Source organism: Planococcus citri, chromosome 5, assembly GCF_950023065.1.
Source record: "Planococcus citri chromosome 5, ihPlaCitr1.1, whole genome shotgun sequence".
NCBI classification, from domain to species: domain Eukaryota; kingdom Metazoa; phylum Arthropoda; class Insecta; order Hemiptera; family Pseudococcidae; genus Planococcus; species Planococcus citri.
Window position 1 is genome coordinate 20,332,310 of NC_088681.1, and position 25,486 is coordinate 20,357,795.

Below are 25,486 nucleotides of genomic sequence, written 5' to 3' on the forward strand. Positions count from 1 at the left end.
TTGATATGAGTTAGGGGAAGGTTCAATCTAGATTTTAAGCCATTTACCACGTTTTGAAGTGGAATAGTCTTCGATTGGTGGCGGTTTTACAAAAAGTAGTCGGTTTTGGGCGACTTCACCCTCTAGTATTGATTAATTTTCAACGGAGCGCGATTAACAAGAGCTATTGAAAATTGTTACTGTTGATTCTTTGGTCATTAACATAATCTCAGTCACATGTTTCAGTTATGACTACCAAAAAAGATCAACCAATCAGGCAATCACAAAACAATAAAATCAAGTATGGCTACTTTCATTTTTGGACCAGTCAAATCACTAGTCATACCACCAGTCACTTTTTTCTTTTCTGACGACCTTTTAGAGAAAAGCGTGTGAAGTGGCAAATTAATTATTGAAATGAACTTTTTACAAGCTGTGGACTTACCTAAATGATAAATCAGTAAGTATACTTAGTTTTAGCTGAAATATCCGCTATTCTAATCTCAAAAATTTATCTATTTCGCTAATTAATTACAGTAGTCATATCCCCAGCCCAGTCAGAACTCCAGTCACATTAGTTCCATTCGGTCGTCATATTTGTTCAGTAGGTAGTCATAATATCCCCAGTCATATTGAAAAATCTGACTGCACAAAAAAAACCATTGCCAACTGGGAGTAAGGCCACTCGCTACCAGTTGATCTATTAGTTAAAATTGTGAAATATGGTAAGTAATTTTTTTCTTGTTTTTCACAAATTTAGACAACATCCAGTTTCAGAATTTATACCTACCATATACATACATATCTATCTACATTCACGGTTGATGTAGCAATCCACTCTATGACGCATTTAACTCATGGAATGACGTACTTACGCTATGACGTTACAATCACACCAATGCATTGTTTTTGCATATTAATTAATTAATTAACTAACTTAGGTACCTATGTGCATACCCACGGTTAATAACGCCCTTGACTTCGACCCTGTCTTTCAGACCGTGGAAAGTCATAGACACTATACTTATACCTAGTGTTCATCTTTAATACAAATACTTACCTATCATGTTTGTTTGCAACGTCGTCGCAGTTGAACTTGCTCAATTTTTGGGAACTTGATCGTAAACTATAAGGCAATTCTGGAGGCTCCGGCAGATTTTTGAAACTCGCACCGGCCGTCCTTAGGTTGATCGCGATCCGGCACCTCACGACGTTGCCAAATGTATAACGTTTTAGTACCAGTAAATTTATTTATGCTTGATTTCCACTTTTTTCACTCAAAAATGAATCGCGTCATCCTACCCAAGCGGTACACTTCGCGGGGGAGGAGCCAAGCCAGATTAGTTTTAACCACCGATTTTCATTTTTCATTTTTACTAGTAAGTATAGACATACTTATTCATTTCGTGAATATATTTAAATACCTAACGAAATAGCCTATTCGCGTCGTGGATTTTTCAAAAAATTAAATCGTTTGTTTTATTATTTTGGTGTACCTAGCTTAAGTAGGTAAGTTGGCGTTTCCTTGTATTTTTTGTTCGTTATTGATGAATTAAGTGCGTATTACCTATACCCACAACTAAGGGAGTCAGGGAGTAAACAAAGTTGAATTTCAATTATTTATAAATTTTTCTGTACCATACAGTTGGCAAAGTGACTTCAAGATGAACGAAGCAGTCGTGTATCATGAAAATCACGATATGCAGAAGACCGCAGTTCGTTCAACTTTATTTAGACATCTACCAGAAATGCAACTAGACAAAAAGAAAAACTTGAAAATTTTAGATATGGGTTGTGGACCTGGTGACCTGACACTGGAATTACTCAACTTGATTCCAAATACGGAAAAAATGGTAATGAGATGAAATTACCTTGGGTAAATGTTGATGTTGATCTTTCTCCCGAGTCAGTATCATCAATACATATAACCATCATCTCTTACTTGATTCTATTTGCAGGTCGGTATCGATAAATCGGATGCCATGATTGATTTTGCAAATACCCATTACCAGTGCAAAGATGAAAGATTGCATTTCAAAAAGGAAGATATTTATTGTGTCGATACAAAATACTCGCAGTTCGATGCAGTATTTTCGTTCTTCGTTCTGCAATGGGTAAATCAAAGGTAAGTACCTACAGGGTTATCACCACTCCTAAACTATTATATGTCTATTACGTTATCTCGCCACCTTGAAATAATTATGTAGGTACCTACTTATAAGATAGAGCACAGGTGGAAGTACATACTTTGTTGTTTTGTTACACGAAAATTCATTCTAAAAATCACCATTTAAAAAAATCTAGCCGTTAAAAATTACCACAAAAAATGTTTATTTCAAACTACGTAACATGACGAAAAAGTTCCAAACCACGTAAATCACCATTGAACAGTTTATTCTAAATCACTACAAACAATTTACTTGAAATGATTCTGAAAAAATTCGTACGTCATCAGTTGAGAAAAAATTCATTAAAATTCAACACTAAAAAAATCACGAAAAATTCGCTAAAAATCATTTTTAAAATACCTATTTCATTGAATTCAACACTAAAAAATCAATTTGAATTTGCCATGAGAAACGTTGACAGAAAAATTTATTCCAAACAGTCACAAAAAATTCACTTGAAATCATTCCGAAAAAAATCATTTGTCATCACTGGAAAAAAATCCATAAGAATTCAACACAAAAAAAATCAACTTGAAATCATTGAACAATTTATTCTAAATCACAACGATTAATTCACTTGAATTCGTTCCAAAAAAATCATTTAACAAAATCATTGAAATCAACATTAAAAAACTAATTTGAAATCACCAAGGAAAATATTGAAAAATTTATTCTAAATAACCTCCACAAAAAATTCACTTGAAATCATTTCAAAAAAATGCATTACCTAGAATTCATTACCTAACACTAAAAAATCAAATTCCTAATCACTAGTTGAGAATTTATTTTGAATAATAAATACCTGAAAAAAATCATTAGAATTTAACATTTAAAAAAATCACGAAAAATTCCCTTGAAATCATTCCGAAAAAATTCATTTGTCAAAGTCTTTAGACTTCCACACTAAAAAATCAAATTTGAAGTTTGAAAAAACGATTTTTTTCAACGTTTTGCTGATAGGGCCAAATATTCGAAAAAAACTGCCTTAACCATTCCCCACTCAAATTCTCAATGATTAAGGCCAGGAGTTTCTCAAGCTGTTCTCAGATTTTTGATAATTATTTACACTGATTTAGCTATTCAATTTTACAGAAAAGCAGTGACAAATATTTACAACGTTTTAAAACCAGGAGGTCAAGTATTGTTACTGTTCATCAGCGATAGTCCAAATTATGAGCTCATAAGCCAGCTTGCATTAACGCGTAAATGGAGTCCATATTTGAAAGTAAGTTAATCATTGTTTGCACAGATCTCATTCAAAGAGGGATGTCTCATCCCTTAGCTAGACACCTCCCTGGTTCCTCGAAGACGGACAAAAAAAGTAGCAAGGTTCCTACTTTATACTTAATATTCCTGTTCATTAGGATTATTCACCAAAACGATTTAATGACGAAACACCAGATATCGCAATAATAATGGAGCAATTGGGTTTTAACATTACCACATGTTTAAACGAAAACAAAAGCCACGCGTTTTCCAAAGAAAAATATTATGGTAGGTAAATTTTAGATAGGTACCTATTTTAAATAACATCATACGCCTAATTCCTTCGAAGGAACTCGCGTTGTTTTAATTTTAGAGTGGACGAAGGCATTAATCTCACCAATTAATCCTTTCTTACAAGACATCCCAAGATGTCAATTGGAAGATTTTGAAGAGGATTTAAAAAAAATTATTCCCGAGAATAAGAATATCTGCTTCAACAATTCGAAGAATGAAGTGACGTTTAATTTTCGTACATTAACGATTATTGCAAATAAAATATAGGTAGGTATTATACTTACTGTACAAGTGTACATATATGTATGTATTAGGTTTTAATTCGCAGTACTTATTAAATGTTTATTTTTTTAAGTTTTCAGTTTTTTTTTCAATTTTGTTTTTTCAAAAAATTGCATTTTTAACGTTTACTTATATGTTAATAAAACTTGAAAATGAAGTTTTATTTGCGTTTACATCTCATCTTAAAATCAGCATTTTAGGTTACAATACACACAGGTTTTTTTGAATTTTTCACAACATTTTCAAAAACGAAAAAATGGACATTTGATTCTACGAATGGCTCAAATGCACAGAATGTTGTTACATAGATGTACATAACAATTACAATAATTCAGGCATAATATTCATAAACGGTACCTATCTATCGATTTTTCAAAATTTTTTCTGGAGAAAAAAGAAACAATCTGGCAAGGTACTAAATAATGCCAGTGAGGTTGCCTATATCACTAAAATACACCTTCAACAATTTGATTTTATCTCTCATTGGCAACATACGAAAGAAAATAATGTAATACCGGTCCAAATAAAATTTTGATCGCCAACAAAAATGATTGCCCGGAAAAATAAATGATTCCCCGCCAAAAAAAAATTCCAGAAAAATAAATCATTTTGTAATATGTAAAAAAATGTTTGTATAGATGAACATAAATTACCTAATTTTACAAAAGGGAAGTCCTTCATTCTTAAAAACAATTCCTTTTTCAAGTTAAATTCAAAAAAAAATTTGCTTTCCAAAAAAATTTGATTTCTTGCAGAAATTACTACGAATAAAAATTGTGAAAAAGTTGGTAGTTTTTTTTCAGAATTGTGAAATCGTTTGTTTTTTTGGTCAAAATTTTCAAAAATTGTCAAGAAGTTTTTCTTTTTTCCAGAATTACCAAATAAATTTTGCTTTTCACAAAACTGCCAAAAAATCCTAATCTTGTTTTTTCCAAAAATTGCCACACTCAAGTTTTCTATTTTTTGAAAAGAATTTCCTTTCATGTTTTTTTGTGAAATTCCAAAAAAAAAATATATGGCACAAATGGCTAACAATTAGAAAGTTCTACTGTTTTTTTCTTTCTTTTTTGCTGAAATTGTGAATAAGCTTCGCTTTCTTGGTCAAAATCAAAATCAAAACTATCAAAAATATCTTGTCCTGTCAGTGTTTTTATTTCTTTTTAATAATTGGCTACACTGGTAATCAGTTTTTGAGTTGGGCCGTTTCTGGAAAAGAAACGTTTCTGTTACGTTAACAAAACAGAACACCTGATGACCTGAAGTACAGGGTACAGTACCTCAAGTACCTGAAGAAATCACTGAAATCAGTAATGTAATCACATCTACTAATCTAGGATAGCTGATTTAGGTCAGCGGAATTTGGTTTCTGATTCATGATTGCTAATTAATTGGTCTTTTGCTGAGGTAATTGTGTAATATTTTTACTATTTGTCAATCATCAATCAATAATTTGAAAACTTGACCAAAGTAAGTATAGAAGAAACGCTTCCAGAATCTTCAACAATACAAATATGTATGTATGTACATCTACATAAATAACGAAGGAATCCATCGGAGACAAGAACCAGAATCGATCGTGAGTATAAGTCAAGTTGATATGCGAAAACCGTCAACCGAAAACGTAGATGTATCTACCTACAAGATACTATTTTAAACCAAGTTTCCAATGAATGGGCAGATTTCATTGACTACACAATTCTTCACCGCCTCGCCAAAAGTAATCACGCGTGTCCTTTGTAATTAGTTCAATTAGTGATTATTTGTTTACTATTCTAAAATGAATCGTGTTACAGTGTTCCAAACGTTGCTTTTGATCGGGTTATCATAACAAGAATAATGTGGCAAAATAAACTACCAGATCGTGTTTTATTATTTTGTTGGCGAATACTGAATTCGAACCTTTCCAGAGGAGCAAGATAAGATCTGCACGGTGTTTTTTATTTGTGAACGTGGCTTGCTGTGTATCTATATAACTACCTAGCTTGTGAACTCTCATATATATTCAGCATAATCGCTTAATCGCCAGGTAATTAGTACTTACTTACCTAATAATTTTATTTTATATTTTTGCTGACATAACAATAAACTTTGTGAAAATATACATATTTGCGATGAATTCATCAACGTTGTTCCTCATGGCTCGTATACCAGAATATTATTATGTACCTATATGAATTGTCAATTTCGATACTTTGAACTTTCAGGTTCGACCGTACAAAACTTTCAAGTCCAACTCCAGAGTCTAGACTTGACTCAGCCATCACCAGTGAAACGAGTCCTTGTTTATGAGATGAGTTATGAGTTCAGTGACACCTTATATTTTGCGCCAAGTTTTCTGATGGGCTCATTCTCCTGAAGAATGTTCGTTCTGTTTCGAAGAACAAAGCTGATTATGAATTAGAATTATGGTTGAAGAAAAAACGTGAAGTGAGTAAGTACCTACCTATATTCTTAATCATGAAATGGTGAAGAGATTCTTCGAAGAGATTAATTTTATACTCGAAATGTGAAATCGAACAGTGAGATTTTGCCAAAATGAAAGGGGTTCCTTTACTTTCGGAAAGTGTTTTTGACATGGTCGGCTTACTGTCACTCGGAGTCGGAAATCTTCGTGTGGATTATACGAGTGGAGTCTGTCATTAAGTTTGTTTTTTTTTACACGGATTCTCGAAAATCTGGTTTTTGTACGTTTTTTGAATCTCTTTTTTGAACACTTTTTAGATCCCCATCACAAACGTTCAAAACATCAGATTCAGAAGTCATCTCTCTTCAAGTAAAATCCAAAATCCATATTTTCAAAAGCTAGGTACTATCCTAGTAGATTATCGTGGATTTTAAATCTGCCAAAGCCAAAATCCAGATTCTCAAAAATCTGCAAAAATCCGTGTAAAAAAAAAACAAATTACAAAACTATCCTATTGATTCAAATTTCAAAATCCGAAAGCTCTTGGTGGAGATGAGGGCGAGGCGAGTTGAGTAATTTCTCACTGGTTACGGTTTATAAGGCATAGGAATTTTTTAGTGAGAAACCATAAAACTGATCGAGTAGGTAATATTTGAAAATTGAAATTCCACTCAGCGGATTTTGCCAATTTGGTGAACTTTGAACTTTGAAGTAAAAAACTAGTTTTTGGTTTTTGCGAATTATTTGGCTCATAATTATACAGAATTAATTCCACCCATTTTTTCATCGAGTTTATATATCTTCCCTTCGTTCCATAATCATTTAAAATAAAAGAAAATGCTGAACATTATTTCATTTTTTATCGCGGATCATGAATTTTTTCACAATTTTATCAAAGTTTATCAATGATATTTTTTTCTCGCCAAAAGGTAACACTGTAACACCGATCCCGAAAGTGTACAAAAGTACATGTTTCTATTGCGTAGTTAAAAATGATTTTTTAATTAGTATTACTTCGAAATACTTATTTATAAAGATTAATTACACATTAGTATTGCAGTTAAAAGTACTAATTACTATAATTAACGTTTCTCGAAGTGAAATGTGTAAAAAAAAGTATGTTTTATGTTTTGTTTACTTAACGAATCGGTCATCTTAACGAAGTACATTTTTTAAAAGTAGTTCGGCAAGTTTGTTTATTTTTTTCGAAAATAATTGATTACAATTTAGATCAATTTTCCATAATAATTCCTTGCAACGAAGATTTCTGAAAGTTTTTTATCGTTTTACTTCAAGAAATTAGCAGTTTTGAAGATATTTTACAGTCGGATATTCAAAGTATATCTCTCTATTCATTCCTCATTCAAAATGGTAAGTACCGGTGAAGTTTATTCGAATATATTTGCGTTTCAATGGAACGCCGGATGGTGTTTCAAACATCATGGTGGAATCAGTTTCATGGATATATTTCTGTAAAAAAAAAAGTATTATTTGCGCGTAATTCAGATACCGGAAATGTAGAACTTTCGTGTATATAGATACAACTTGTTCGGTAATCGTTGCATTACTTATTAGTTATGTTTTATGTTCTACTCGATTATCAACTCGTTACCGGTAACTGTGTTTGTCTGTGCTCATCTTCGAATTATTTGTATTAATCATCGTATTGAGTAAACTATTCTAAATACTGTTCATCTTACAGTTATTCTATTCATTCTTCAAATCTCTCGTTGGTAAAGAAGTAGTCATCGAGCTGAAAAATGATCTCAGGTAGTATCTTGAATTATACTATCTTTCGTCGATAAAAAACACATCTAAATATCCCACCGGATTCATTACGTATTGTTATATTTATAGTATGTGCGGAACGTTGAGCTCGGTCGATCAATACCTTAACTTGAAGCTGAAAGAAGTCACCGTTAATGATGCTGAAAAACATCCTCATATGGTAATTTGTGTTCCATTCTGTAGTCACTTGCATTGAATACGAGTATTACTCGTACATCTACATTAATTCATTCACGTACGTTTTTTCAGTTATCAGTGAGCAATTGTTTTATACGAGGATCTGTCGTAAGATACGTACAACTTCCCGCCGACGAAGTCGATACTCAATTATTACAAGATGCAACCAGAAACGAAGCAGATAAAAATATTACTCGATGATCTCCTGTGTGCTGGGTTTTGATACGTGTATATATACTAAAGGTTAAGGTTGTTGAAAGAATTTTTTTTATGATTAAATCGTACGAGAGAGGTGTTTCCGTTGATTTTTATTTTTCAACGTTGCAGTCTGCAATAGAGTAGTTGATTAAGTAAAACAGCAATTACGACATTTATTTTGTTGAATAAAAATCCGAAACACCATATTACACATAACAAAATGTTAAATCGAAATCATCGTAGCTTTCGATGTATTGAAAATTACATTATAACATAATCAAAAACGATCAGGGTAGTGAATGTACAGACACATACATGTATATTTTCATAACATCATTATTTGTAAAAAGAAAGAACACTGATAAAATTATGCACAGCAAAATAACACACATTCAAAGGAGAAAAAAAAACAATACAAAAAATCTCGTTTTTTTCAAAAATTACACGAATTAATATTGACTGAGGAATGATTCAAAGTTGTACTTACATTAAATGTTTGAAATGTATTGTAAAAATTATTACAATTGTTTTTCGAAAAAATAAAAACAATAATATCACTAGGTTTTCAAATTGTATCGTTTTAAGGATATAAGTATAAAGCTATGCTTGTAACGCTCGAATGAATTTTATTATTATTCGTTGGCGCTAAAGTATGAATTTTGCATTAGGTATAGTTTATCTATAGGATTGACTTGGGTTAACATCGAGCTATGGTGTAAGGAATTGCTGTTGTCGTGACTTCTTGAAGTCATACTTAGATCTAATGACAGACTATCTGATCCTGTGCCTTCTTCCATGTTCGTACTTCCGTCTAAAGATACGTCTGAGCTGCAGAAACTTTCGCCGGAATGTTCCCCGATATATGTGCCTGCGAAGAGAAATTTATTATTAGATATTTTATTCATTTTTTTATCTTTAAAATTAATTAGTAGGATCAGATTAGAATTAAATGAAGTGTTTTGAATTCGTAAATCGAGGTTTGTTTTGTAAAAAAAAGTGGTTTTTTTTGTCCCAAAAATGAAAAAAAAAACTCACTATGATCTGATCCAATGTTTTCTTGTTTCATATCTGATTCACCTTTATCATTTTTATCACAATTTTTCTCATTTTCTTGTTTAGCTTTTCGTTGTATTTTCTTCATCTTGGCTCTTTGATTTTGAAACCAAACTTGAACTACTCTGACACTTAGTCCGGTATCTTTGGCTAAAGCTTCTCTAACCTAGTTTTGAAAATTATTATTCATTAGGTTATTTTATTGATGATCGGAGGTTTCATTGGTTGATTGTAATTGCTTACTTTTCGACACGGTTTCGGACTGACTTCGAAAGATGCTTTAAATTGACGCCTTTGAACGGATGTTAAAATAGTTCTAGGCCTTTTAGGTCCCCTTCTTCCATCTCTTGGTCGACAATTCTCATTTATTATCAAGTTTTCTGTAATTAATCGATCATTTTAGCGATGAGTTTAGTTATGATGAATCAGCAGATTCCAATAATCACACCTACCTGGAGACGAAGACTGTTGAACTAGGAGCATTTCATTTTCGTAATCAGGTCTGCAGAATAATTGGCCTCCTCGTAGCACGAACTGTTCGCCTTTTTGTAAAGGTTGGCAACACATTATACATATGAAACAGGGTAAATGGTAAACGTAGTCTTGGGCTCGCATTACCATCTCTTGTGGTAATATTGTCACTCCACATCTCGTACATTTTACACCAAATAACCTATTTGCGCAGAAAAATTACCATCTAGAGTTAGATTTTTCGTCAACGTGATTTGGTCAAAAAAGTGTAGGTATTTTTAGCTCACCGATCGTAGTCCATTTTACAATAGAATTTATTATTCCTGGAGTAACAAGAGTGACTTAATTGTATACCGCATATCGAACAAGCTAAACAGTGCTCGTGCCAGCTCCCGTCTCCAACTTTCATTAAATATCGATCCTGAATTTTATGGCCGCAACCTTCGCATAGTATTCTTTCGCTTTTCACTTGGTATCCTAAGTCATCTGTAACATAAATTAAATATTATTAGAATTGTATAAAAAGATTAATTTTTTGCAATTTTTATTCGGTTTGAGGTTTGGAGAGAGTGGTCTTACTTTTTACAATGACACCGTTTCGAGAAGGTGGGTCCTTATTTGGGGATGGAGGAGGTTGAGGTTGAGGTTTCAAGTCGCATGGACTAGGTTCTCTAGGAATTAGCTTTTTCGCAGCTTGACCACATTTTACCACAGCTGAAGAAGGAAAATCAATTGTGAGGAGTAATTTTTTTTTACATTGAACCCAAGCATGATGAGCAATGCAACCCCATAGAAATTTCCAAAGCAATTTGAAGAAAGTTTTGATGTTTTTCATCTTGGATATTTTTTCTCCTTTGGATCGAAGCATTCGAAGCACAAGGGCAAGAGATTTTAGACTATAAGAAAAATATCCAGCCTAATAGCCGAAGAATAAATTAAATATCATTTCATCGAAGCACGTGGCTCTTCGAAAAAAATCATCACTAAAAGCTACCTTCTATCAGTACTGTGTAATTGTGTACTTTTTTACCTTACCCATTCTACCTACTTCATCTCCTTTCCTATCTACTTTGCTATACAAAAAGAAATAGTTATTATAAAATTGAAAAACGCATCCTTTGAAATTTCTTTGTATAGAACCTTATCCACTGGTGTCTTTTCTCTCACACTTTGGAATATAATTTTGTAAAAAAAAAAAACTCTTTATTCGAATTTCAATTTCGTCAACGTTCTTTTATAATGATTTTTTTTTCGTCGACGCTTATCCCGATTGTATTGTTCGGTTGATTTTCTCTCTCTTTTTTTCTGGTAGGAGTTTCTTTTTTTCTTTTTTTTTTATCGGATCTTTTCATACTACACCTGAAGATAATTTTTTTTCGACACGAATTATTGTATTCCTGCCTTAATTCTGTATTGTTAGCTAAGTTATTAAAATTGATTTGTGTTTAAACGACGAATGATTTTCATTTTTTCATTTTTATTTTTCAGATCGAGTCAGTCAGCAGAGAAGAAGTACCTAATGTGCAAGATTATTGTGGAATAATTTTGAATAGCTACAATTATTCTGCAAGGAGGATAGGAAGAAGTTCAGCTCAAAAGTTCTGAAAATCACCGAAGACTAATTTTTCGTGAAACATAATGGTGAGTGAAAATTGAAAACTTATTTTATTTTTATTTGATTTCAACAAATTTCTCATTCGAAATCAAAATGCATCCAAATTCTAAATCTATAAAACTTGTACTGCTCGTTGAAGGAGGAAATTCAAGATTTTTATTTTCACCAATTTTCATATTTTTCGAGGTGAGGAGGGAGAAGTAAAAGTTAATGTAGTCCTTTCGAAATTGAACAGATTTTTCAAGTTTATTTTTCTCGAAAGTTACGATTACGACTCAATTATCAGAATTTGCTATTGAAATTATTTCGTGATTTGCTCCTTCAGATTTATGAATAGGCAACCAATCAGCCACATTCTCACATTAGCTTGTATTCTTCGACCCTTTCATGGCATTAGTTTGTAAATTCTGTATGCGAAGCTTGGGATTTTTTTTTCATTTTCAATTGAAACCCAATTTTTAATACCGTAGGTTATAACGGTTGAATTTTTTGAAAATTTCATTCGAAAACTTGTTCATTTTTATTTATTGATTTTGATAATTGAATCAATCTCAATGTTTGGATAAATCAATATCATTATCTGAAAATTTTTCAAATACATTGGATAAAAATACTCTACCTAATGTAGCGTGCATAAAATGAAATGATCCTCATCAAGTTGAAGAAACGACTGCTGGGTTTCTTTTGATAAATAATTGGCATTCGGATAAGGGATCATTGAATGCTCCGAGAGTATTGCCCACAAACATTAAGCCTATTGCCTACCTACCTACCTAGGTACCTACCAAAATCTGCGACAAATAATTTTATTTTGACGAAGGAAAAATGAGATATGTACAAGTCATGATTCAAGGATTGGGGGTACGGGGTAGAGAACCACTTCCATTTTGATCAATATTTTACGGATGACAGGATTTTGTTTTTAGTTTATTTATCTACCGAAGGCATTTCAACTAAAGTTTTTGGTACTCGGGCTTAGTTTGGCGATGTATATTTTGTATTAAAGGAATTTGAAAAAGGATGATTTTCAAAATTTACGAACGTTCAAACTTTTAAGAGTGAAGAGGTGTAAAAATACCCCAAAAAATCAGAATCAAAGAACCAAGCGATAGAAAATCATGCCACAATGTCACGTATTCAAAAATCAGCCTCCCAGAACAATTTGGAGACGGGTTTTCGTATTTTTTGACTTTGACAATCCTCCAAAAATCTTATAATAAGTCTTAAATTTTGGATTTTTAGAAATGCTGATTTCGAATTTCGAACTTAGGTGATTTTTTGATACGAGTTTCTTGCCATCAAATTTTATAGAACTGAAAAAAATTGTTGATGTTTTGATTTCAATTAATTTAGAATGTATTTTTTGATCTCGCCTCCTCTCCGTTTTAAAATCAGGCATCTGTCATGAGAGTGCCACACCAAACATCTACTGTTAGGTATAGTTCAGCTTTGACTTTTCAAAATTGAGAAATACCGAAGGACACAAATGCTTGATAGTGATATTGAATTGAATTACATCGAAATTTCAATTATTCCTTTGGCACACGAACAAAAAACCATAATTCATCACGTTCGTCATAATAAAAAAATGTATCAATCATTTGGCGTGAATTTTCAAGAGTAGGGTTAACCTTGAATTTAGTTTTATACTTTTCGTAAAGCTCTCTCTTTGGCGAACATTTTTGATATAAAACAACTAAGTTTTCAAAATTTTTAAGGTAGTCCAGAGCGTGTTGAAGAAGAAAAAAAAAAAATCAGTGATAATTTTCATACTCGCCAAACTATGGTTTGTACAGCCACAGCGGAACTCGATGAATATTTTTTCTATAAATGTTAATAGCTCTGGGTTGGTAATTTAGTTGTGAGCATTTTCGTATATCGGAGTGTGAATTTAAGTGTAACTGAACTGATTCAGCAACGATTTTGTGGAAAAAAACATCGAAAAAAAACTCAAAATTTTTTGACGAAAATCCGAAAATTTGCCAGAGGCTTCAGAAATTATGTATGTAGCGAGCTATTCTAAAAACCATCGTGAAGCTCTCTCTTTGGCGAACATACAAGTAGGTTTACGAAATATTTAAGATACTCCAGAGCCCGATGAAAAAAAAGACAAAAATCAGTGAAAATTTTGTTATGCGAGAACTATGGTCTGTACCGCCCAATATGAGAAATATGGAGTTTAAAAGTTCATGTATACCTACTTGTAGAGAATTTCATTGCGAACATTTTGGTGTATTAACATTTGGATTTAAGTGTAACTGAACCGACTTTGCTACGATTTTATTTTTAAAAAACATCGAAAAAAAACTCAAAAATTTTTAGATGAAAATCTGAAAATTTGCAGGAGGCTTCCGAAAAGCTTGAAACCATCACCGATTGACTCAGGAGGTTGATAATCGTGTACAAACCAATTTTCAGTGCATTTCGTTCATATTATCACAAATTGAAAAATTTTTCATTTTCAAGATTTCATCAAAAAACACGTTTTTTTTGTACTTTTGGTTCGTTTTTAGGGGGATTGCTGTCGATAGAAATTACGAAATGATACATCATTGTAAAGAGGAAGGTCGGAGGATTCATTTTTTGACAAAAAAAGTGGGGTCCACCTCACCCCAGGAGTCGGTCTGAAGCGGACCTCTCTTTGACCTCGTCCCAGACACGTGGTATGGGACCAAAAAAGTTCAAAATTAGTACATGTATAGCTGAATGATAGACCTTCAATTTAAGACCAAAACCACATTTTTGGCTTAATATGGGGGGGGGGGTATTAACAAAAAACCTCGAAAACTGGTCCGCTTCACCTCGTTTTACGGTACCTAAACTTTTCAATTTTCGTAGATAGATCAAGCAAATTATTGAATGCTGCGGTCTGCGGTTTTCAAATCAAGGAATGTGGTGAAAATAAGTACATATGTATATCTATAAGGGTTTTTTGTGGTGGAACGTGGGGGGATGGAAGAAGAGTTCAAAAATATCAGAAAACTGCAATAAAAACTAAAAAAATCGAAGAATTTGAAGAAAATAAATTTTTGTAACATTTTCAAAAAACTTGATTTTTTTTAAAGTCAAAGTTATCCAAATACAAAATCTATCAAGGTTGCTACATTGAAAATTTTTTCTCAAAACATATTGGGGGGGTGTAATGGAAATTAGGGACTTACAATTTCAATTTGGCGTCCCCCAAAGGAAGGAAATACAAAAAAAGGTCTGTGTGTATTGTGTAATCTTGTGGAGCAATTTTCTCATTGAAGATTTGGTATAAGGGGATGATTTCCAAATTCCTACTATTTTAATCTAAACAAAAAAATAAATAATAATGGTTCCAAAAAAGGTCCATTCAATGAAGTGAAGCTTTCTCTAAAAAGTGGAGCTTTCTAAAAAAAAACTAATCGCACTCTTCTTGTATTAAAAAATTTTATGCTCTACAATTTTGTTTCTCTTCATTTTCTCACAAAACCTTTCACCTTTTCTGAAAATTGATCGTTCGTTATGAAAAATTTGAAATGAACCCTAAGTTCCATTTTCATTTATTTTTTTTCGGTGACATTTCAAAAGTTACCTAGGTACGTATTATTTCAGTAGAGGGGATCACAGAACCCCTGATTAAAATTTTATTTGCTGAAAATACAGGGGTCGGCATAAGTTAGTATTCCTATTCGAAAACTGATGCGTTCTTTTTACCACCCTGTTGTGTGTAATGAGTAGATAGAATTAGAAGGTCTTGTAGGTAGTGCGTTGTGTTCGTGGAAGTCCCACCAACACTTTGGTAATAATAGTTTTTTTCTCCGCTATGTCACTACTTAAAAAAAATTCATTTTCATTTGAAAAAATTTTCGTTTGTGCAAATCGGAATACTAACTTATGCCGACCCCTGTATATATGTATTTTTTTTAACGGAAATCCTTCGAATAACTAAATTATTTTAACAAAAAATACACTCAGGTATACATACTTTTTAAAATCAACCATGTGTTGTGAAAATCTCGTGTGGGTTTCTAGTTTTGAAAAATTTCATTTTAAAATTATTCGAGGCTGAAGGTCAAGAAAGTCTCGTGGGATTACACCTACATTTACTCTTCATTTGAAATTCTGAAAAGTTGAAAAAATTTTCGTATATTGAGTGGAAGTATCTAGAACTGAACTAAGGCGTTAACTGAGAGCTCAGAATTTTTTGTAAGAGTGAGGTCAAGAACAGATAGAAAATTTTATATCATCAATGCCTCATCATAAAAATCCAAGACTGCCCACAAAAAAAAAAAGTTAAAACATTTAAATTTATTTAGCTTACATACTTCCAAAAGTTGAGAGGTTTCATCAAATTTTTGCAGGTTTAAAATACTTTGTTTGAACTTTGTGCTTTGGAAATTGAGAATCTCATGTCAAAGAACTACAGGTATTCGATCTCCAAAGTGAGTAATGAATCAACCAACTTTGAATTTTGCAAAGTTCCATTTCAATTTCTGGCTTGACCCTCTTTATCTAATTTTTTAAAATTCGTTGATTTTGTTATTCTCTCGTTTCGCTGAGAATTTGAACTGATGGGTAAAATAATAGGTACATTAATTTTTCAAAAATTGATCCTCATGTTCTCTTCTCCGGGGACGAAACTAAAGATGGGGGGGGGGGGTGCAATCGAAAAATTTGCCAACTAATAAGGTATGAGAAAAAAATATCAATTTCGCCGAATAAAACGAAAGATGAGAAAACAAATCTGATGCCTAGTTGGCATTTTATACGTAGGTAGGTCTTCTTATACTTATGTACAGCCTATGATGACTTAGGTATAAAAAATTCCGTTTTCCTTGTTCAACTTTTAGAAGTCTCAAACAAAGAATTTTTTATTTTGTAAAAGAGAAAAAAATTACTTATAATCCAACCGTAGCGAGGGCAGAAACTTTCAAAAATTCGTACTTTGATCGATGAAAACACTATAAAATTTTAGAATCTTAAATCATGATTTTTTTTAGAAATTCCAAGTTTGAAAATAAAAAAGCAAAATTCGTATCTTTATAGGTAAAGGCGGTTGGTTTTTTATGGGAGGAATTTGGTTTTTTTTTTGGTTTCAAAATTTTAGAATTTGAATGAGGTTTATTATTTTTTAGAAATTCCAATGTTGAAAAAGAAAAGCAAACCTGTCTGAACGAGGTTAGGGCAAAAGTTTTCGAAAATTTATGTTTCGAGAAGTAAAAAAAAAGGTTATTTTTTCATATTGTTAGAAGTTTATTTTTTGATTTAAATATTTTTTTAGTGTGAATAATACACTTTTTGGAGGTTGCAGAAATTTATTCGCTCGAGCAAAAGTTTTCAAAATTTTGTAATAGTTCCAAAAAAGTCTCGGTGAAATGTTTAAAATTTTCCGAATTTGTCAAAATTTGCCAACTTTGACGAAATTGTGCAATTTTTTCAAAAGTTGACTATCTTCCTCTTCCTTAGTTACGTTCCTGCTCATCCCCCTAATTTGGAAAAAAAATGCAATCTGAATGATTGAAATTTGATTTGAAACTGAATAGGGGTTCTCTGTAATGATGAAGAAAACCGCAAAATCTCAATTTGAATTTAAAAATTTTTTAAAAATGAAATCGAACCTTCAACGGTCAAACTTTCACTTAACAACGAAAAAAAAATACGACCTTATCACTATACGAAGAAAATATCCCCAAGACGCCGAATAAAAAATAATAATTCACTATACCGAGTCAACCTTGAAAAAAAGGGAAAACTTTTCGCAGAATTTCAGGGCGAAATACCTTCGAACGAAAACTTTAAACGGTTCACGAAATGGTCACATACCAAAAATATCCGTTTCCGCCTACGTTTGAGAAATTTTTCAAGAATTTGCATCAGGTATTCGGAATTTATTGAAAACGAAAGGGAAAAAGTACAGAATACCCAAGGTGAGTTTATTGCTCCGTATATCTCGGTGAAAAAAAGTCTTCCTTTTACCCTTCTCTATTTATAGAAAAACTTCGTCGTACTTGAATATTATTCATTTCACCTTAAACTAAACCAGGTGCTGAATAGTGGGCTATTATTTGTATAATTCGCTATGTAGGTACCTACCTATTTATAATTCATAATCGAGAAAACTTACTTACTTATATCTTTTAGTAAATGATTTTTTAACGATAATTTCGCTCTGGCCACGAAAACGTTATATAGAAAGTGAAAAAAAGAGGGTTTTATGAATGATTCGGAGTGGAAAAAAACTAGGTACTTTTCATGTTGGTGTTTCGTACTCGTATTTTAAAAATCTTCCGGGGTAAATGCGGAGGAGTTGCACGCGAAAATATTTCGCGCATTCTTTAAATAATTGTTTTACTCACTGCGAATTCTTGGCGAAAGAATTTCACTTTTCTTTGTAGTCGTATCAAAAGGGCAAAAATGTCATAATTACAAGAAAAATTCGACTTGGAGTTTCGTTATTCGCGAACGCGTCCGAAAGGGTTGAAATTTTTTTCAAATTCGGTGCACATTTTCGCGAACGTTTGTCGCTCGTATTTTTATAGGTATAAATAGATTGTTGATTGAGCGTGGAAATTCCATAGAGGTTGAAGAGGTTAAAATTTGGGTATTTTTTTTTGTAGTCTGGCAATTTGAGGAGGATTGCTTCAGATGTCGGGGATGTGATTTCGATCACGTTTTTGGTTCGTGATCATGATAGAAAGGTGATCGATAAATAGAAAGTTTTTAATGGTATCTTATCGATAACTATCTGTGAGACGGTTCAGAGATTATGGTCGTTATTCGAGTTATTAATAATGTTAATTAATGTATATTTTGACATCGGATTTTGGGTGTATTAAATTTCGCCGGAAGGATTTAGGTACATTGATGAGAGAAGGGGTTGTATTATGTGAATGATGTGTGAAATTTGGTAGACAAGTCTCTCGTGATTATTAATTTTTGGGCTAGTTATCGAAGATGAGGAATTAGTGAGGAATCGGGCGAATTTAATCAAAGTTACCTACGTGATCGTTTTTAAATCAGTGGTTTAATTAATGATTTATTGAGACTTATGAAATCAGACGTTAAAGAAAGAAATAATTAGGTGAAAAATAATTCTGGAAGATACTAAATTCATAGCAGATTATTTTTTGGCTCTTTTTAAGATGTAGATAAATAGAAAGACTGGATTTGGAATTTTCACTGTTTATTTTATTTGATTTTAATTAAACATTTGTTTGAATTGGAGGAAAAAATTAATTACCTGATCCAAAAAAAAACCTTTTCGAATCTGCAACACTCGTCATTCTGTCAGGTTTTGTTCTGATTATGTCAATGTCAACAACCCTTTGTCTATCTCTTTTTTTACTCTACCTATTTTCCATACAATTACTGATGCAATTCGACGATGGTGTATTTGTACAAGAAAAAAAGGGTGAAAGGAACCGAATTTGTTTTGGAAATTTAAATAATTCAAATTTAAATTTCCTGTTTGCATTCTTCTTTGTTTTTATGTAAAATAAATCGTTGAAGTACCGAACTTTCGTGGTCTTGTGGGGTTGTATATGTCGCTGATGCATTGTTAATTTTTTCAATAGGTACATACAAATTCTGAACAAACAGGGATTTTTATTATTTTTTTCATAAAGTATTTTTGTTTTTTTTTTTTTTTTTTGTTCAAAAGTTTGAGCTCAAGGTGTTGAAATTTAGTTAGTGTATGCAAGATTTGTACGTTTAAAAAGAGAAAATATTTATTTATAATGTTTAAACTGAAGTACAGGCGATTTTGAAGATGTTGAGCATTTTCGTCTTAATTGAACCTTACTTCAAGTGTTCAGTTAAATTAGATATCTGCAAAATTTTAATTTTTTCCTCAATGGTTTTGGTTATTTTCTTCCCTCTGCCCTTGTTTTCAAACACTTTTGAAATTTTTTGGAATTTAATACCTACAAATCTGGATTTAAAAAAAAAAAAAAACTGACTGTGATCTATAAAATTTTAAGTACATTTATCTATCCTTTGAATTACCTAACTACATATTGTAGTAAGCTTTCATGTAAAATTTTGTCTTTCCAAAGTGAGAGGAAGGAGTGGGAAGGACGCCAATTTTTTAATGTACTGAGAAATCAGTATCATTAGGCTTGTTTGAAAACTTTCCAAGATTAAGGTTGAATGATTTTTGCTGAATTTGTAGAAATTATTATCCTTTAATGGTAGGAGATTGAGGCGATTGCGTTCCTAAGGCAATCAGTAGAATTTTCCCATGAAATTTGAAGGAAACCTCGTTATGAATTTTTACTCAAATTTATTCTGTGGAATGTGGACATTTTCTGAAAAAATCGCTGTGTGAAAATTCACATCATTTTGTAAAGTTGATTTTTTTTTTGAAGTGAAATATCAAAAAAAAATATACATATATATGAGATCGATTAAAATGAACGATGGATTATTGAAAATATCATTCAGTGTTTACGAATAACTGACGTAACAAAGCCTATTCATAAATTTAAACTTCTCTAGTAATTCTTCAGTAATTTTAAAGAATGAAATTAGCCAATAATTTTCCCACTAAATTCTAAATTTCTCATCTACAAAGAAAGTTGGGTATTTCGACCAGCTAGAGAAAAATCAAAAGAGCATCCAAAAATACTCCACCAAGAAAAATTCCAATCGGCAAATAAGCAGATAAAAAACTGAAATTTGATTTATTCTTAGGATACCTTAATTTCGACTTCTCGATTCGAGTTGTAGTGTTTCAAGCTACATTTTAGCCTCCAGCAAATTTTTGGGTATTCTAGTCTTTCAAAAATATCACCGGAATATAAGCTGTGTAAATTGGAGCCGACAGAACAGTATTTTCAAAAAAGTTGTTACCATAATTATTGATATTTGAAAAATAAATAAATTTCCAAAAATCTACCGGATGCTTCAAATAGAGGAGCTGAAATCGCCTTTAATCAGTTTTTGGAGTTGAATGAGGAGGGAGAAGGGAGAGGAGAGTCAGGGATTAAGAATGAGACATTGATTGAATTTTAGTTTTTTGCCTCAATTTTGAATATTATTTTCACTTCAAAGTAAAAATTATCAACTCCTGACTAGTTGAAAAGGAGATCACAAGTATTGAAATGTGTATGAGCTTCTCAACTGATAATATTTTTTTAATAAGCAACGGAGAAATTACGAAAAAAAGATTGAGGAAATCGAAGAAAATTCAATTTCTAATCGAAAAAAGGAAATCATGTACATTTTTCTTGAAGGAATCTGAACAGGTTTTTCTAGTCCTGCCGGTCAGGAAAAGTACTTGTCTCAACCTGATAGTTTCTGTTTCAAAAAATTCAGAAAAAAGTGCTTTTTTTCGTCCGAAGATATGGTTTTTTTTTAAATTATCATTTTCAATCAAAATTGAGCATTGAAAAATCATTAAATTTTCAAATTGGAACGTTAAAACTGTGTTGTTTTGTTTGATATTTTTTGAAAATTATAAATTTTTGAAGCATTTGTTTTATGATTTTGTAAAAAACATGATATTTTTTGGAGGGGTGGGGGTATTGGCTCATTTTTCATTTTTTTGCCCTCCTTGTGGTTTTTGTTCAATTTTTCTGCGATGAAAAAATTGTTCATTTAGCATTTAAAACATTTTTTTTTCATAAAAAGAAAGCACCTCTCGTCCCTTTTGTACTCTTTTGGAAAACCGAAATTCATTAGGCTGATATCTCATTCCGAAATGTTTGATTGATGGCTCTTGAGGACGCCTTCTCTCTCCCTCTTCTTCATTTATATGCATTTGCAATCGAAAGGTTTCCAATTGAATTTGTGTGCTTAATTATATGTACCTTATTAAAGATAAGAAAAATTGTTTTATCGAATAAATTGATAACAAAAATTAACTTTTTTTTTGGATCAGAATTTTTACTATACGAACCTATTGGGGTCATTTTTTGAGGCTGTTCAACTAAACCAGATTTTACCAAGAAGATAAATAAAGTTAACCTTCCTTCAAAGTTTCAAAAATTGGTATCTTTTTTTGATTCAGAATTATTTCACGAATGTTCTTTTCTTTTTCAACGTTGAAATTTATGTTTAAAAAATATTATCTACTCAACTTTTAAAATTTTAAAATAAAAACATAAACTTATCGCGTAAAAAGTATCGTTTTTATGCCTCAAAAAAATACACAGATTTTCAAGACATTTCGCCCTCATTTGGGCCTGTTCTTTTTTCTTTTTCAAAATTGACAACCTAAAAAAAATGTTTCAAATTGTAAAATTTTAAAAGTCAAAAAATAAACTGCTTGCATAAAAATATGTAACATTGTTTTTAGTTCTCTCGAATTACAAATTTTCAAAAGTTTTTGTCCTCGCTTCCCTCGGGCCTGTCCTCTTTTTTTTCAAAATTAAATTCCTAAAAAAAATCATCGTTTTTAGACCTCTCAAAATGAAGTTTTCAAAAAATTCCTCCCAGACTGTGCTTGGATCAATGAAAATGAAAATTTTCATGTTACGAGTATTATGCTTTTGATATCACTCGACAAAATTGGTATTTTTTCCCCTATATCATGCGGCAAATTTTCGAAGAAATCCCCTCCCCCTCCCCTCTCACTCTCAAAAAACCTCCATGTAGTTTCGTCCATATAGAAATGGAGCCAAATTATGTTTGCCCCGGGCCCATTTGGCTCTCGACGGCCCTGCCACATTATGAACGCATTTGACTAAAAAATGAAAGAGTCTAATTTGTACTCGTTTTAGAAGATGTGGGAAGAGGGAGGAGAAGGGGTGAAAATTCATCAGAGACCTGTCAACTGCTCTGCACTGAGGCCTAGGCTCACTTTTACTATACTTCTGATTGCAGGTGTCAGAGTGGACAAAGACGCCGAAGTAATCAATTAATCATTGTGTGAGTCTGCCTTGGAAAAAGAAATCCAAAATTTTCAAATCACCTACTTATGGATTTGTGTCTAGATTTTTTCAGAAAAAAAAATTGAATTTCAATTAAATATTAAAAACATGACTGGGTATGAATTTGATAATTTCTGCTCCCGTTTTTCTCTAATTTCAAAAAAAAAAAAACAAGTCATAAAAATCATAAGTTCAGAATATGTATATATTTTTTTAAATTTCTTTGAATAGACAATTTTAGATATCTTTTGCTCTATCATAAAACGTATTGTGTATTACCTATACGTATTCGAGTTTGAAATCCAGTAAAAATCTTACGATGAAGTTGAAAATAATTGATAAGTACTGGAAAAGTCAAAACTAGGCATATTTAAAACCGATTTCAACAATAACTTCCACTGACTAGAACTTTGGCCTCCATCTCAACAACAAAAACCCAAAATTCCGCATACATACCAAGAATATACCAAGATGATTTCAATATTCTAGGCTTAAAATTCTATGAGAAAAAAATTGAAAATTTTCCTATCCCAGCCAGTTGAGCCAGTCAAAAGTGAAAAGATGAAAGTATTTTGAAAAAATTTCAGAAAAAAAAACATTTTCTTTAAGCCATTGTTGTAAATTTTTAGGCAATTGTCCAATCATTTCGCATATTTTTTCTCCTCCTCCCTTCACCTTATCATGTCGACTTCGAAATTGTCAAAATTTTGGTGATAATTTGTACCTTACATTTTTAAAAAGAACATAATTTTGAAAACATTTGCGCACCTTTGAATTTTCTTCTTTAAACTTTCGAATTGGATTTCAGTCTGATTAATCGTTTTGCCCCCTCCCCCTCCCATTATCAATAAATATCATCTGTATATGTACATAACATTGGAGCCTGGAGGAAACATTTCAAGTATGTTCTAGAAAACTCCAAACATTTGTAAACCATCGTAAATAATAATTCTGGATTCAAAATAATGACCTTGGAAAAGCTACCACAGTGAAATTATCTTATCAGTAAATAGCTACCTCACGTACACAACCCATATTCAAGTTTTCACCTCTTGATGGGAAATTCTATACAAAAAAATAGTTTTTCGATCGAGTCATTTATGCGAATGATCATTCATACGATGAAATAGGCTAAGCTGTGATGAAGGAGGCACCAAGCATTTCCATACAATGTTACCCATATGGGTACCCTCGAGGCTACAGCACCTTTGATATCCCAAATTTCGATCAATTTAAAGGGATACTTACGCTTTTTGACCGTCATACCGTCGATTTGAAGGTCGTCGTCGCCGGTTCCGGGACAGAATACCATAAAACATACTACGAGTATGGGCTTTATGCATCCGAGAAAACAGATTGGTTTGGGGAACCCCTTGGGTCAGTTTTGGGAAACTCGGTGTCAACGTATCCCAACGAGTGCTTGTTTTCGAATCGCTGAGAAGGGCCCAATGGACTCGATGAAGACCACAACGGATCGAACGAACCACGAAAACACAGGTGGCCAAAAGTATAGCCTATAAAATTAGTATATTTTTCAATATATCAGCACTACTTACTAGATCTTGCCGAACAAGGATGCAAAGTATCGTTGCTCTGGACCATGTTACATCGAAGAATGTCTAACATGCTATCAAAATTTCACCGTAACTTCTTATCACTGATACTCAATATTGATAACGATCTCGTATACGACGAGGAAAAAGGGAGGGGAGAGGAAAAAACCACGAAAATTATTATTACATCTGTACTGTATATGATTCGATGTCGATACCAGATACGAAACGAAACGAAAAAAAAAAAACAAAATGAAAAAAAATCGAGAAAAATATTATACGTATAGAATAACTCGACTCGACGACGAAGAAGGTTTTTACGACGACGATTCGGACGCGAGCGTGAAAAACCCCCCTGGAAAAATTGTTAAAAGCGCGCCAACAACAATTAACTCGTATATATGTACGTAAAATGCGCGGATAATAAATTGCGATATAAAATTTAAAAAGTAACAGACGCCGCACACACTGAAAGCTACCCGTAAAATGAGGACATATTTTATACGTCGGCTTTACTACACAATTCAGAATTTCTCTCCCCTCTGTATAAATACGGCGACTTCTCTCCCTATGTGCCGAATGCATCTTCGCCGGTCTACCATGGCCGTAGAATTATCCGCCCTTTTTCAGCCCTATTGGTAGATGTCGTGTACGCCCTTTTATTTACCGCGCTATTAACTCGTCTCTTATCCCTGTGTACGACTTACAAGTTGACATTTTTACGCCAGCGAGTAATTCTAAGAACTATAGCGATTGTCCTTAAGGGAATTTTCTCTTCTTTTCTACGTATTTATAGTGTAGGTACGTGGACGTTTCTTACGAAACTTTTTTTTCTCATCTTTTTTTTCTTCTCGTACCCGAGTACCTACGTATTATATTGCCCGAGTGTATCTATACTGGCTTTTGGTATTTAGTTTTCCTTTACGTTGTGAGATGACTTTTTTTTTCTTTCTTTTTTCTATTCATTAATAAGGTTAAGGTCGATTGTTGTTGTGTAGGTTTTAGGTATTTTCTATGTGATCGTATTCCCATCAGTATGGTATGAAGTCAAGGCTTTTGAAAGGTTCTCAATTTTTTATTCGCTGATTTTACGTATCATCATCAGCCTTCGTTACAGCTTCCTGATGGGTCATTCCACATCAATTCAACCTCAAGAAGCGGTATGGGAGGTCGGCGATTTTTTTAAAATTTTTCCTGTGGAAAGACCTTCTGAAGGCATGACCAATGGCGCAAATCGCAGCCCTCTAGCCTTTTTTAAAAGTCTGCTAGGGGGTGTCAAAGTTTTCAGTGAACTTGAAATATCATCCATTTCAGCAGTGGATTACTCGATAACCGCGATACCTACCAAAATGTAACCTTTTCCAATAGTTAGGGGTTTTGAAAGGCTTTTCGGTGATATCATAAAAATCAGTGTTGCCACTTTTTTTCGTACGAAAAATTAGCTCGAAAAGTTTCAAAAC

At 32.4% G+C, this 25,486-nt stretch overlaps 3 protein-coding genes and 1 long non-coding RNA gene across 8 annotated transcripts in view; 3 read left to right on the forward strand and 1 right to left on the reverse strand.

The window, feature by feature from the left end:
* The first annotated feature begins 1,002 nt into the window (after window positions 1–1,002).
* On the forward strand, window positions 1,003–4,001 carry LOC135847282 (juvenile hormone acid O-methyltransferase-like). 4 transcript variants are annotated; one of them, XM_065366745.1, is made up of 6 exons: window positions 1,003–1,358; window positions 1,625–1,832; window positions 1,938–2,104; window positions 3,240–3,372; window positions 3,512–3,641; window positions 3,703–4,001. In XM_065366745.1, exons 2-6 carry the CDS (start codon window positions 1,644–1,646, stop codon window positions 3,912–3,914), a joined length of 831 nt encoding a protein of 276 aa, XP_065222817.1. In that variant the 5' UTR covers window positions 1,003–1,358; window positions 1,625–1,643; the 3' UTR covers window positions 3,915–4,001. The 4 variants fall into 4 exon arrangements, with proteins under 4 accessions (XP_065222817.1, XP_065222816.1, XP_065222819.1 ...); XM_065366744.1 differs by having other exon boundaries at window positions 1,348–1,488; XM_065366747.1 differs by having other exon boundaries at window positions 1,348–1,488; window positions 3,727–4,001.
* Window positions 4,002–5,017: 1,016 nt separating this feature from the next.
* The window catches only part of LOC135849119 (uncharacterized), a 225,771-nt gene continuing 205,302 nt past the window's right edge, over window positions 5,018–25,486 (forward strand). Inside the window, exons 1-4 of the long non-coding RNA XR_010559492.1 lie at window positions 5,018–5,646; window positions 5,723–5,955; window positions 6,134–6,360; window positions 11,509–11,661. This is a non-coding gene — a long non-coding RNA (uncharacterized LOC135849119). The remainder of the gene's footprint in view (window positions 5,647–5,722; window positions 5,956–6,133; window positions 6,361–11,508; window positions 11,662–25,486) is intronic.
* On the forward strand, window positions 7,546–8,595 carry LOC135849118 (U6 snRNA-associated Sm-like protein LSm2). The gene is made up of 4 exons (XM_065369375.1): window positions 7,546–7,704; window positions 8,036–8,103; window positions 8,191–8,281; window positions 8,371–8,595. The coding sequence occupies exons 1-4, from the start codon at window positions 7,702–7,704 to the stop codon at window positions 8,497–8,499; spliced, it is 291 nt and encodes a 96-aa protein (XP_065225447.1). The 5' UTR covers window positions 7,546–7,701; the 3' UTR covers window positions 8,500–8,595.
* Lmx1a (LIM homeobox transcription factor 1 alpha) lies at window positions 8,650–24,509 on the reverse strand. 2 transcript variants are annotated; one of them, XM_065369373.1, is made up of 7 exons: window positions 23,722–24,506; window positions 10,600–10,734; window positions 10,308–10,506; window positions 10,002–10,222; window positions 9,793–9,929; window positions 9,532–9,715; window positions 8,650–9,364 (listed from the first exon to the last, which is right to left on the reverse strand). In XM_065369373.1, exons 1-7 carry the CDS (start codon window positions 23,783–23,785, stop codon window positions 9,129–9,131), a joined length of 1,176 nt encoding a protein of 391 aa, XP_065225445.1. In that variant the 5' UTR covers window positions 23,786–24,506; the 3' UTR covers window positions 8,650–9,128. The 2 variants fall into 2 exon arrangements, with proteins under 2 accessions (XP_065225445.1, XP_065225446.1); XM_065369374.1 differs by lacking the exon at window positions 10,600–10,734 and having other exon boundaries at window positions 24,030–24,509.

Coding starts and splice junctions, on each gene's coding strand:
- Lmx1a (XM_065369373.1), bottom strand. CDS start 23,785: ATGGTATTCTGTCCCGGAACCGGCGACGACGACCTTCAAATCGACGGT. Junction 9,930..10,001: donor TCAACAGTCTTCGTCTCCAG/GTAGGTGTGATT, acceptor GATTAATTACAG/AAAACTTGATAATAAATGAG. Junction 9,716..9,792: donor GTCCGAAACCGTGTCGAAAA/GTAAGCAATTAC, acceptor TTTCAAAACTAG/GTTAGAGAAGCTTTAGCCAA.
- LOC135849118 (XM_065369375.1), top strand. Junction 8,104..8,190: donor GAGCTGAAAAATGATCTCAG/GTAGTATCTTGA, acceptor TTATATTTATAG/TATGTGCGGAACGTTGAGCT. Junction 8,282..8,370: donor CTGAAAAACATCCTCATATG/GTAATTTGTGTT, acceptor ACGTTTTTTCAG/TTATCAGTGAGCAATTGTTT.
- LOC135847282 (XM_065366745.1), top strand. CDS start 1,644: ATGAACGAAGCAGTCGTGTATCATGAAAATCACGATATGCAGAAGACC. Junction 2,105..3,239: donor CTGCAATGGGTAAATCAAAG/GTAAGTACCTAC, acceptor TCAATTTTACAG/AAAAGCAGTGACAAATATTT. Junction 3,373..3,511: donor AATGGAGTCCATATTTGAAA/GTAAGTTAATCA, acceptor CCTGTTCATTAG/GATTATTCACCAAAACGATT.